The 13,546-nt window shown below is 44.7% G+C and overlaps 1 protein-coding gene across 1 annotated transcript; it reads left to right on the top strand.

Moving 5' to 3' along the window:
• Window positions 1–212: 212 nt before the first annotated feature.
• Window positions 213–13,262, top strand: Rad17 (Rad17 checkpoint clamp loader component). Its single transcript, XM_077694394.1, has 17 exons — window positions 213–397; window positions 473–658; window positions 796–867; window positions 948–1,080; window positions 1,583–1,713; window positions 2,346–2,398; window positions 4,022–4,141; window positions 4,222–4,285; window positions 4,626–4,746; window positions 4,824–5,030; window positions 5,864–5,946; window positions 6,411–6,557; window positions 7,875–8,009; window positions 9,692–9,731; window positions 11,794–11,874; window positions 11,961–12,021; window positions 12,724–13,262. Exons 1-17 carry the CDS (start codon window positions 392–394, stop codon window positions 12,884–12,886), a joined length of 1,803 nt encoding a protein of 600 aa, XP_077550520.1. The 5' UTR covers window positions 213–391; the 3' UTR covers window positions 12,887–13,262.
• The last annotated feature ends 284 nt before the right edge of the window (window positions 13,263–13,546 follow it).

Genomic DNA, 13,546 nt, shown 5'->3' with positions numbered 1-13,546 from the left:
AAATGGTGGCGCTTGCTACCGTTTACCAGTTTTAGCCCAGCTTTTATCCATAATAAACTTTATATAAACAGCAACAGCGTATTTTAGTTCACATTTTTATTTATTTTAAAGTATAAAAAATTATTTAAAAATTATAAATATATAATTTTGTGGGATTGTTAAGTACACAAATCCAACGCAGGTTTTTTGTTGCTTTGTTACGACATATCCGGATTCGAAGCCAGTTTTGTTTTGAATTTGCAAAAGTGTAGCAGAACGCTGCACTTGTGGAAGTAATTTGTAATGTTTCAACCGATTCGTTTCGCTTCAAGACATACCTTACACCCCAATTAAAAGCAACTTAAAGGGACGAACACATTAAACCTGTGAGAAGCTCCGGACATATCGCAGGATGAACGTAAGTGATGCTTTTCGATGCATCCGTGAACATAGTTTTGCGAATCATTAATTGCTTCTGTGTTGTCTGTCACAGTGGGTGAAGCCCGAAGGTGCGTTTTGTTTGGAGCCACCGCCTGAACAGACTGCACGGAGTCGAACAAAACGAAAGCGACGGGACGTGAAACAGACGGACCGGTCTGTGGCGACTGGAACCTCGGAGCAGGTCGCGCAGAGCCAGCTCGATGGAACTTGGGTCGAGAAATTCGCTCCCAAAAGTCGTGTGAGTTTCCGTGTAGCACGTAGCGTACGTTGATAAGACACCGAATGAGCGTTTGAATTCATTCAACTGAGGCCTATGCGACTGTTTTGCTTCTGAAACGTCACATTTACGTGTAGTTGATCGCTCCTTTCTCGTAGAGCGATCTGGCAGTGCACCGCGACAAAGTGGAACTGGTGTATCGCAGCGTTATGGCGAAGCTCTCGAACAAGGTAAAGTATCGCGCAGTAGCTACGCTCGTTCGAGCTCAAGTTAGGCGGGAAATTTGACGACGCTTCATCTTCTCTGGCAGAGCGCAGGGGCTGTTTTTCTGCTCTGTGGACCGGCCGGATCGGGGAAGACCGCGACTCTGCGCTGTCTGGCGGCAGACGAAGGCTTGACCATCTGTGAATGGGTCAACCCAATCTCTCTGACTGCTAAACATGGTACGGCTCGCAGTAACGGAGCAGCTGCAGTCTGTTCCATCCTGTCTGTCCAAGACACGTCCACGAACTTCGTAGTGCAATAACGATACCTGTTTGTTTAAGGGTACAACATTATGCCCAGTGGTAGTTGCGTTTTTTTTCGCTTTTAAATGCTGATATTTTTCGCATCAACACTGAGACGCTAAAATATTGACTGTAATGGTAATGTTCAGTGAAAAAAAGCTTCCAAGTGCTCAAGTACCAATCTCTCTAAGTTGAGTAGTGTCTCAGTTCATGCTAATGAGTTTATAAAAAAAAAAGGAATGGAAAAAAAAAAGATTTTCTTTTTATGCTGATTTGAATACACTTTTGTGTGGGTGTACTATTTATTTTGTTTAACTGTAATAGGGACGTCTGAATACTCAAGTCGATGAACCCCATGACATTTCCTCGAAGTGTTTTTTACATAAAGTTTTTTTTGTTAATTTAGTTACCAAACTTTCTTTTTTTTTTTTTTTTTAAGAATACAGTTTGGACTGGGACTTCGGTGGAACCACGGGCCAAGTCGAACAATTTGAAGACTTCCTTTTCCAATCAAGTCGTTACGCCTCCCTTCTCGATGATGACTCTGGAAAGCGGGTTGTGCTTGTTGAGGTATTGTCATCTTTTCCCCATAATCTGCCTTTGAAATATTACAGTTTAAAATTACTCTGCACATAGTTTAGCATTCTTCACCACATGATGAGGACTCTGGGAAAATAGAACTTGTTAGGGTGTTCATATCACTTTTTAACTTGTTAGGGTGTACGTATCACTTGTTTACTATGGTGGGAAAGAGGTCATACCTGGAATAATACTTGCAAACTTTGACCAGAAGTCTCTGAATAATGTAAGATTAGAATTGACTCCATGTGATGCCGTCCACATTTAATTTTGCCCTAGCGGCAATGTGACAAGGAAATTTGTCTTTCTCATAGCGTGTTTGAGGTGAAGAGAATAAAGTAAGCTGAAAAAGAATAGGAATCTTTACAGTGTCGATTAAATGGAGAATCAGTGTTTGCTGCAGTAAAAGGCAGTGTTTTGTGGCCAGAGTGCTAGTGAAAATATGGGCTCGAGCATTTAAAGATTGCTCAAAAACTCTAAACGCTGTGAGTACTTATGAGTTTCCTTTTGCTCAGCTCTTGCAATGACAATGTCTGTATTTAAAACTATGGCTTTCAACCTTCTAGATTAGACCTGTTCTAGCTCTTAATTCAGGATGTGTCCTTGCCTTGAATATTTTTCAGGACCTACCGAACATCTTCATTCGGGAGCCAAAGAGCTTACACAGTGTGCTCAGGTAAGTGAAACAACGTTGAATAAACCAACTTGCTTTTTTTCTAGTATTTTATTGTGGGGCCCTGCAGTTGCAGCTTCCAAAACCTTGGAACCATGTTCATTGTGTTGCAGTTTACATTGAACGCTGTCTGTTCTGCCTGCAAAAAAAAAAATGCATTTTAATCCTTGCTCCTTAGCTGTAATTAATGTACAAAAAAAAGAAAAAAAAATTTAATACCAGTAACAAATACCTCACATGTAATAACGGCCAGATGCATTAGGCTAAAGTTATAATGGATGCTTGCTTTTGAAGATGCTGCATACCTGGGAGAGAGTCCTGTAGGCTTACTCAGTTCCTTTACATGCGTGCACATACAGGGTGTTGCAACGATAACTGGAACACTTTAAAAAATTTTCCTGCGCGATCCGCCGCTCTGTTCGCGCTCAAACTTCACACAAAGGTCGCATTTTGTGGTCTATTTTGTTTGACACCGGGAACAACAACGGTGCTTACCTGTTTATTCTGAAAATAAATGAAAACGATTTTCGCCTATGGGAAAATGGCCGCTGATTTGAACGTGCGAGCCAGCGCAAGTTGATGTTGGAACGACGGAACCACCTGCAGAGTGAAACGCACGTTGGGGATTCACGTACGGAGCCAAATGGTGCAGCAGACGATCAGAAAATGCACCTAGAAATGAGCTAACAGACGATCAGAAAACCCGGTTTTCGGGCTCGCACATCCAAATCGCCGCCATTTTCCCATAGGCGAAAATCGTTTTTATTTATTTTCAGAATAAACAGGTAAGTACCGTTGTTGTTCCCGGTGTCAAACAAAATAGACCACAAAATGCGACCTTTGTGTGAAGTTTGAGCGTGAACAGAGCGGCCGATCGCTCAGGGAAAAATTTTAAAGTGTTCCAGTTATTGTTGCAACACCCTGGTGAGCATCTATCGACGCTGCTGCCATATTACAGTAAGCGCCACTGAAAGAACACTGTGTGCACTCAGTCGTCTTACTCCTGGATTTGTGTGGTCACAACCACCGTTGTAAATAAATATCTTTGTTAGAAATATGCACAAGTGTAACATTTAAATAGATTTAATATCAAGAAAAAAAGTGGACTTGGGATGGATATGTAATGCGAGTATCAGAGTGGCTACCAAGAGAGGGGCGTAGAAATAGGGCAAAACAAATACAAAACTCGATGGAGGGATGAAATTAGGAAATTACGGGGCAAAGAATGGATTCGGACAGCAAACAGTGGGAGCAGTTGGAAGTCAATGGGAAAGGCCTTCGTCTTGCAGTGTACATAAAAATAGGCTGATATGATGGTGGCAGTGGTCGTGGTAGCCCAGAACTTCTGGTGCGATGCAGAACATTGATTAAACATGTTGATATGGCCCTCCCACCCATAAACGTACCTAAAAAAATACCAAACCACCCTTCATGATTCTACCCCGAGGCTACTAAGGGCAAACAGCGGAGCTCTCTTAGCAGTTCCTCAAACGGATAGGGGCTTTGCAAGCGAACCGGTATAGCACCGGGTGTGTGCAGGAAGTGCTGAGCTTGTACCTATCTGGAAACGAAATTTTAGTAGTGGTGGTGCTGGTGACACACGGCCACTGATCCTTTTCCATCAAGGATGTGCCGCAGGACGGCCATTGCACCACTCGTATTCATCGTCAGCGACTCCTCCGACAAGCTCGAGTATCGCCTGTTCCCAGACGATATTCTACGCGAACTAGACATCACCAAGATAACGTGAGTACACGCTGCGCTTGAGAGTATTGATTTCTCAGAGGTTGAGTGGTTCGTTTTCACAACCCTAAGCACATTTGCAGGTTCAATGCAATTGCACCAACATTCGTCAATAAAGCTCTCTGCACTCTGCTTGACGCCGCTGTGGTGAGTCAAACATTCTACACAATTTTCAAAATGCACCAGGCAGTTTACACATGCTTTAGGTGCATGGGGTGTGACGTTCGGTATTTTAGCCAGCTTTTGTGAAGAGTGCAGGGGGCTCTTTTGAAATGTGCAAAAAAAAAAATCAAGCACTGTTTTCGAAATCAAAAATATATTTATGTGATTTCTTGTTTTAAATGTTGAAGCAAAGGCATCCCAACATGTTCTGCACTCACGCTATCTTTGCAGTTACCAAATCTGATGTCTGTACTCTTTCGTGAACCACGTAAAGAAACAAATTGGGCATGCTGCTACTTATGAGGTTTTTCTCTTCCTATTTCAGCGGACACAAGCCATCACCCACGAGCCAACTGCAGACGACATTGAATCCATCGTCGCAGCAAGCAATGGAGACATTCGCAGTGCCATCAATGCCCTCGAGTTCTTTTGCTCACCCCAGCAAAGTGAGGGCCTGCTGCCTCAGTTCTTACGACCGTTGTGGTTTTGCCAATGGGGAATATAAACTGTGTGGAAGTTGCAGGCCTGCCGAAAGTTGCGAGAACCTTTGGGTCCACTACGAAGAAGAATCAGTGGAGCGGGGGCGGCAGGAAACGACGGAAGACGCCTGCCAGAACAGACATGTACAGTGGCGGGATTGGCCGAGACACGCCACTGAGTCTCTTCCATTCGTTGGGGAAAATCCTGCACGGCAAGTGCAGGCAACTGGACCAGTCTTCTACCGAATTGGGTGCGTGTTGCGTGGCGTTCAAATTATCCTGTACTTGGATGAGCTTGTGTTTGAGTTTGTGTTTGTTGTTTTGTTTGTCCGGGTAACACGTGGCCAGGATGCGCAAAGTGTTCTTTAGTGTGAAAGCACTATGTTATTAGCCTACCGCAGCTTGTTTCATGTAAAGTAATTTACTCGGGGACACCTCATTTCTGAGGCCTCCCATGTATTCCAGTTTATAACTAGCTTGTGCAAGGGTTGATGCTCTGCAAAGAGAGGTGGCGACACGTGTATGCGATGGCTTGATGTTATGCCTAATTTTACGTGTTGAGCTGCGACGTTGTCAACTTGTACCCGCAGCTTGTACAAGGACTATGGCGTGTCTTGGCAGGCTCAACTTCAAGGTTAGCTAACGTTAAGCCTAACCATAAAACGTTAGGCCTGACGTTACTCTGAGGTCTGTCACCAACCGGTTCTCATCGGAAAAAGTATTAACTGCATGTCAAGCTGCAAGTTAAGCCTAAACATAAAACGTTAGGCCTAACGTCACTCTGAGGTCTAACATCACCACCCAGCAGTCAATGGGAAAAGTACTCATTGTACTTCAAGCTGCGAGTACCAGTTGATTTTGTAAGACCTTAAAACTTACCATTAACCTCAAGCTCCAGTGCTTGTGCGATAGCTACTGTTATTCTGTCTGACAACTGTTCAGATAACTGTCAGATAAATATTCAGGTAACTGTTATTCTGTTTAAGTGATACGTACCTGCAGAGTAGAACACTCAAAGTGCAGCATAGTCAATGCTTTCACACAATACTCCATTATTTGCACATTTTTTATTTTATGACTGCAGCAAATGAAACGGAACTGCCCTCTAGTAACTCCTTATCAGTTTCAACACCAGAGAAGCATTCCACAAGCAGCAATAGTCCAGAGGTAAGCAAGCAGCAGTGCGTGTTTATGAGATGGCGTTCCAGTTGCTTTGTCATGAAGCGTGCTAGCATCATTCTTTTTATTAAACCGCTGGTGCGTGTCCAATAAAATCTCTCGTCAGTTTGTGGAGAACCGCATAAAGTGCTGAAATCAGGCAGAGAGAGGGAACATTTTAATGAGCGCTAAGTCTTGGCCATGTGTAGCACAGTGGTTTTTGAAGTTGAAGCAGAACGAAACAAATAGTTTTCTTGTTTGAGCTGTTACATACTTCATCATATTTCAACAGCTGCTTGCAAGCTGAAGTGAAAGAGAGTATAAGAAAGGGTTACAATGAGATCTTTTAAATTTTCTGGTGTTCTATAATCATTTCGCATCAAAATTTCTTCAGGCACATCACGAGATACATAAAACCTTGTGTACTTTACTGAAAGCGCCTGTAACTTCTGTCCATCTTTTTTTCCACGTAGGCGGTGTTTGAACGTGCTGCCATCTCGGGGGAGACGTTTTCCCTCTTCTTGCATCACAACATGCCAGACTTTGCTGCGGACATTGCCGCAGCTGCCGAATGCGCAGAGTGGTTTTGCCATGGCGATGTGTTGGCGTCTGAGTGGACTGTGAGCAGTGGATTATGTTGGCTCCGCTGTGTTGCAGGGCCTTCTTTCAATGTGATAATGAGTCTGACAACCACAAATAATTGAAAAAAACTTGTGGCGGTGCATGCTGTTCACTTTGGGGAGAACAGATATTCTCAGCTGCACAGAAAAAAGAAAGTGTTCCTTAAACCCTCATTCACACAGCTGTTTTTCACCCCGTCACGTCACCGTCTTCCGCCATGGGCGACGGTTTCTCGGGCGATTTCTTGCTGAAAACGGTGCGACAGTGACGGGAAGCTGAGCTCTTATGTTTCCGTTCCATCAACACGACGGGACCACACCCGTGGTGAACCAGCCGATCAGAAAACAAATTTTTACGGCTAAATTTAGCGAAAAGTGAGCACACGTAAAAATCTAAGCCATTTTCTTTACTTTTTAGATTAGGCACGCTCAATTCTAGGCTAAACTGATCACTAAGCAGACGACCCTGTACTCTGACGGAGAGCTCCAGTATGAACGCTACTCCGTTTACATCTCTGTCGCAGTTTTTTGATGCGACGATGTCGTGACGGAGAAGGTGATGGCTGTGTGAATGAGGGCATAGTTGGCTGCCAGGAATAGACGCCTGGCCCACTGTTGGCTGGATTTGCTAGCAGTGACATCTTAGATTAACACCTCCAAAAAAGAAATAAACTGTCGGAACTAGTCGTTTCTTATAAGATTAAGTTTTCACGTGAACAAACTTTTCTACACCCCTTGTGGTGTGCTTAAACTTCTTGGAGTGTAGGGAACGGCGGCATTAGAAAGCAGCTTTACGAACTAGGCAAGCACACGTTGGCAGTGTAACGATGGTTCCGAATCTCGCTGTGCAACTGTGCAGTTGCTGCTGCTCTTGGTGACGATGACATTTGATTGATGCAAATGCAAGTAAAGGCTAAGGGTGACACCGGAGCAACTCTGGAGTAGCACCACACGCTTAGCTCTAGGCGGAACGCTGCTATTCTCAACCCACCGCTTTCCCCTCTGATAGTGTTTCTTTATTAACTTGCAACTTCCTGATCGCTAACTTCAATCACCTCATGCCCGCCACCTGTCCATAGTTTCATTTTGTGTTTTTGGTTTGGCCGCAGCCAATTTTATCGAATCGCTGCCCTCTTAGGTGGGCCAGATAAAGGGGAATGCCGCTCTTACTGCCTGGCCCCATAGAAATTTCTTCTTCCAGCCACCAAACATAGATTTGGAGAGAGTTAATCCTCCTTATTCCTTCTGAAGAAAATGAAGCGAGAAGACGCCATCTGCATTGATTATTCTCCGTGGTGCTCTTCTACACACCTGCAGAGTGACAACGTGATGGAGAGCTATGCGGTGTCTGTGGTGACTCGGGGCCTCACGGCCAGCCTCTCGTCATCGGCAGGGAAGAGTGCCGGGTGGAAGCCACTTGGAAAGCCACAGTGGATGGCCTCCCTGAGGCATGTAAGCATCCTGTTCTGTGTACCTTGTGCGTGCTTCAAGTTTTCACCGTGTCCCCAGTGCAACGGACAAACGAGTCTGCTCATCTGAGTGCAGCGTTGTTGGTGCCATTCTTGGCTGTTAAACACAGAAAGCTCGGTTCAGTGAAGACGAGACTCTCTGGGTGATCAGAGTTAACCCAAGGCCTTAGCTGTTCCGGGCCTCGTACGGATGACGTTGCTTCAGTGCATGCATTCAGCATTTGATTTTTGTTCAGAATGCCATCGAGCTCTGGGGGCAGTGCCTGTAAAATTTTTTCCGTCTGGCCATGTTCATGTTCTATAGGTTCTCCTAGATGGCAGAACTGTGCAGTCCTTGTCACTTGGAGCTTGTACAGAACCATTAAAGAAAAATTGTGCATCCTCATGAGTTGTGCCCTTAGAAAAGTTAAGGGGAATGGGAGAGAGAAATTCAAGTCCAAATCATTTTTTCTTTGTACGATTTCTCGTACATTTCTCGTACAAAGTACGATTTCTTGTCAAAAAAATACTCAAAAAGCTAGAAGCTGTGTGATGTTTTACTTAAAAGAAGTAGTTATCTGGCCTGTAGTGTACAGTAAAATCAGCAGGAATGCATGCGATTGGTTGAGTGGCAACATTGAAGTGTCCTCGGGACTAATGCAGTTGAACCTTGTTGTAAGAGGCACGAATGTAAGAGACACTATTCACCCACATGGCTGGGTACCCTAACTTTCCCATTAAATTGGCCTCTTTTATAACAGACATTGGGTGTAGAAGATAGTTGGTTATACAGGACAAGTTATCCTTAATTTTGGTCAAAAATCTGGCTTGTAAGAGACATCCTAACTTTAGATGCAGTACCCCCAGCTGCAGTTGCATCCATTGTGTAAGCAAAGGGGACGACAGATGCCCGCAGCAGCTATTTCTTATAAATTCAGCAAAAACACAGTGGTTCAGTCAGCTATGAAACGATGACGAGAAGCCCTGCTAATGGAAATTCAACGTACAGAACTGGTTAAAGCTTACCACCATGCGTACGAGCGTGACCACGCATGTGGGCTTTTGCGCCAGCCAAGAATACTAGGAGTGCGCAGTGGGCTCTCCCAGTCAAGAAGCATCGCAGATGTTTAGTCCTGCAGGCGTGATGAATAGCCAGAGCACACAGTGGAAGAAGCTGTGCGCTCTGGCTGCTCATCAGCCTTGACACGCGATTCATCTTTCACAAACAGTGAAAGGAGAGAAAGCTTCTATAAGCTGTTGCAGAAACAGTGTAAATACAGTCATGAAGCAAAGATTCCAAACTATTTCATAAATTCTGGGAGCAAAACATAAACTAGAATACACCTTTTGCAACGTGCTGTCGCATTCCTTTGTGCTTATTCTAATCTTAGGGTGCCCACATTGAACTGCTCCCCAGGACGTGCCTCTTATAAAGGGGTTCAACTGTATTGGGGAATCCAGTGCCCCAAATAAAATGGATCCAGAGTACTTTGGGCAGCCTTGAAATGCACCCAATTTTTGAAATCCATCCTTGGGTCCAATTGCAAAAGCAATGAAAAATAACTTATGGACATATGGCCATCAAAATACTGACTACTTTTGGAAACTTGTGTTCACTTTCTGCAAAGACGTAAACGGGAGCACATTTGGTAAAATTCTGGTGAGCTAACTTTGCTTTTATTTCAGGTTAAACAGAAGCTGTTTGACTTGAGGGTGGCATTTAAAGGCAGGTTACTTTATTTTATATTCGGTTTAACGTTTTCAGGCAAGCTTTCCCATCCTTACCATCCTGCACTTCTTGTCTCCCGTGTTTGATTCGCTCCCTCATCTGTCAGTGCATTGTTTGCTATGTTTCACATCTGCGTTTGACTGAGCTGCATTTCTCCTAGTTCTCAACGTGCATAGAAAACTAGGAAACTTAGTTTCATTTCTATGTTCAATATTCATTGCATAAAAATATAGTAATATTGGCTAAATCTCTGCATTCAGAGCAGTGGTACTTGCCTCACGGAATAGTGTTCCTTGCATATCTGTAGGGAGTTAAGGCAGTGATCACTGTTCAGCGGCGTCGCTTCTCAGCAAGCTCAGCTCTTGTTAGCTGTGTTAGTGGTTGAACTTTTAAAACAAGGGTATGTCATTGTATGTCATGGCTGGGGCAACAAAACTATCTGAACATCTGGAACACCTAAAAGAGATCATTTTAGTGCAAGGCCAAAAGTATTATCGAACTACTAGATCAGTTTAGTTGGAATATTTATATTTGAACAAAACCAGATTAAATTTTTTGACTGTTTCCCGGAAGTGAAGGTTCCGTTAACTACAGTGTGTGGCTGTCAGGCTTACTGACAAAGTTTTTTTTTTTAAAGGAGAATTGTGAAGTTGTGAAGTCTGCATACTGAGTGCTATGACTCTAAGTTAGCTGCAGTGATTTCTGAAAGTCTGTTTTTCAGATATCGAATTAGTGAATTTGGTAAGAGCCTCTTTAAAGGCACATTCCCACTGGCGATTTGTCTCGTCGCGCGACGGCGCGAGTCGCGCGATGAGGCCTTGAGGTGGTGTTCGCACTTGTGATGATGCGACTGCGTTCAGCGCAGCTGCTTCCCGACTTGTACATACGACCTCGTTGGTGCGTCAACCATTCGAAGTCAAAGAATACGCGACAAAAGCAGGTAGAAATCAACTAAAACACATGCTACTAACCTGGAGCAATGCCGAAAGCATTTGCGGGTTGCGGGAGGAGCAGAATAACAAACTCACGAAGGCTCTTTTCAACATATTATTGCACGAAGAAATGCACACGCTTGCTTTCACGCCACAACACCCGCATCACGGCCCACAAATGTCGCTTCTTTTCACAGGCGCAACGTTCTGACGCCTCCGAACTCTACGCGTGTTTACCAGTCGCCGATAGACGAAGAGGCTGCAAGTCAACCTACCGTCTCGCTGTCCACCTAGCTCTATTTACAATCCATACACGCTTCTCCACACTGATGAGTTCCACGCTATTCGTTGATTAGTGCACGCGTACGCTGAAGCCACTGACCAAAGAACCGATGCACACGGGAAGTTGCTTGCCGGCCCGACCCGGGCGGGTACAGCGATAGCGGGCCAAGCGCCTGGCCCAGCGAGCCAGCCGGCGGTGGCGGCGCTCGCCCACCCGCCCGCAGCGTTTGCATACCGGATGTAAAGAAACGTTTCGTTTCCGGCTACGTCAGCCTACTCCGCGGCCATGATTGGCTTACCGGTTTTGCGGGGCCGTCGCGCGACGAGGGAATTCGGACCGAGAGCGATCTGCTCCGCCGTCGCAAAACTCCGAAAAGCGACGGCCGGCTCGTCGCTTTGCGACGTCGCTTTTCGTCGCGCGACGAGGCGCATCGCCAGTGGGAATGTGCCTTAAGGTGAAGTGAAGTCAGTTGTTTTTATGCTCTGCCGAAAAGGTCATATTTGACCTAGCATGTACAGAACTCACTGAATTCAGCTTCACAAAGTAGTTTCAACTGTATCAAATTCGCTGAAACAACAAGTATTCAATTTGCTGCTGCGATCCTTTTGCTGCGCACAGAATTCAAATTTTTTGCATTTTGTTGGTATTGGGTCACAGCACACGTTGGGTCTCCTAGTGTGTTTCTAAGCCATCAGGGCATTACTTTCACTTAAGTTTGGCATCGTTGATGCTTCACTCACACTAACTTGTCATTTCCCCAGCAGTAAGGTCGGCTGTGCCTGTTAAGTAACAAAATAAATGGATAGCAAGCACATTTTTCTGTGCGGGTGCATCAACCGAACAGGTCAGCACAGCACGGGACGAGAGCTGCAGCTGGACAGAGTGCCGTATCTCGCTCTGCTTCGCGAGCATGGTGCTCCCCTGTGTGAGTACTTGCCCTTCACTGGCTGCCGGGCAATTCGCTGCCCGTGCAAATCACATGCTGGCTACATACCTCTTTTCCACAACTAGCAAACACCAGGAAGGCACTTGTCGACGAAATCGGGACCCTCGCTCATGCGAATTCATCACGGTAAGTGATCCACTGCCGTTTTCCTTGCTGTTGTGCTGTTGTAATGAGAGTTACTCAGTATGCACCAGTTGCGAAACTCCTGATAGGCCCCATGTATCAAAAACCAATCTGCGGTTGGCTGCTGCTGCACTGGGGTCAAATAGGTGAAGCATACTAGCCTGCCACCTGTCAGCAAGAAGTTGGAAGTAGGACTCAAGTGCTTGCAGCTGCTGATTGACCGAGTATGTGCTCGACGTGCCGGCACTACACAGGCGATGAGGCACGCCGTAGTGGAAGGCTGCGGATTGATTTTGACCACCTGGCGATCTTTAACATCCAGCAAATACTCGAACACAGGCGTTTTTGCTTTTCACTTCAATCAGAAAAGTGGCCACCATGGCTGGGTGTCGAATCCACGTCCTTGGGCTCTGCTTGAGGCTGGTGCTGTAAGTCATAAAATAAAAACTGGGAAATATGAGCAAATATTTGTAATTTAATTTTTCCTAAAAAGCAAGCTTTATTAATCAGGTTGATAAGTAAATGTTCAGCAAAGTTAAGTTTTTGTGCCCAATGTGTTGCATCCGCACACTTTTCCCTCAGCTTCAACATAGCAGGGGTGCTCACACGGCCCGGATTTTGGAGTGGAGTTTTGCAACTTGTGCATATTGAAGAACTCTGGTTGTGGCACATCATTCGCTGTCGTAACTGGTTTGTCATCGACAGCTTTTCTACGCACTGGGGCGGCAAGGGTCTCTCCGATCAAGACGTGGCGGATGGCTGGGAGGTGGAGAACACGGTGGACTACACGTGCAAGAGCACCCAAGAGGCTCCCGAATGCCCCGAGTATTCCGACGAGGAAGTCGTCATTGAAGAGTATGACGACTGATCCAAGTAGACGAGAGCTCTGGCTTGTGTAAATGAGTTGCTTACCGGGGTGAAGTGAATACAAGTTTTTGCCAGGTCTTTCTGAGACAAGCCCAAGATGTTATCTTGTTGCTGGTAGAAATATTTGGCAACACACATTTGTTAAAGTTTTAATGAACATTCAGGCTTTTTTTTATAAAGAATGGCTGCCTATTGTTTCTTGGTAAGCCAATTCTGATAAAAGATGTTGCATTGTTTTAATTTAATAAGTACCATGTAATGAACTCTTTGGCTGGTTTTGTTTGCTTTCCAGAGAATGTCTGGATGTTAATTAAAATGTTTTCTCATTTAATGCATAGCTTGTAAAAAATAAAGCATCTCGAATGCGATAAACAGCAGTACAGTGTAACAGTAAAGCATTGTATTTGCCAGTACTGGCAGTTATTTTATGCCATGCAAAGTAGGTCAAGTACAGCCGGGACCCAGTATGGCAGACCTGACTACATCTGAAAGTTACTTCATTTAATAAATGATTTTGTTAAATTGACAAAACAATGGACTTACTTCGTTGAAGCTGAAAAATTAATGTTTGTTCAATGAAACAATTTGCAAAATTCTTCTCAGAAGTAAAAAATATCAGAGTGCGAATGTCGCGTTGCACATCTTGCTTTTGGGAGCTTCC

Source organism: Haemaphysalis longicornis, unplaced genomic scaffold, assembly GCF_048455015.1.
Source record: "Haemaphysalis longicornis isolate Haplotype H1 unplaced genomic scaffold, Haemaphysalis longicornis Haplotype H1 scaffold_12, whole genome shotgun sequence".
Lineage (NCBI taxonomy): Eukaryota > Metazoa > Arthropoda > Arachnida > Ixodida > Ixodidae > Haemaphysalis > Haemaphysalis longicornis.
The sequence above is the reverse complement of the archived record's forward strand: the minus strand, read 5'-3'. Positions and strand labels throughout refer to the sequence as shown.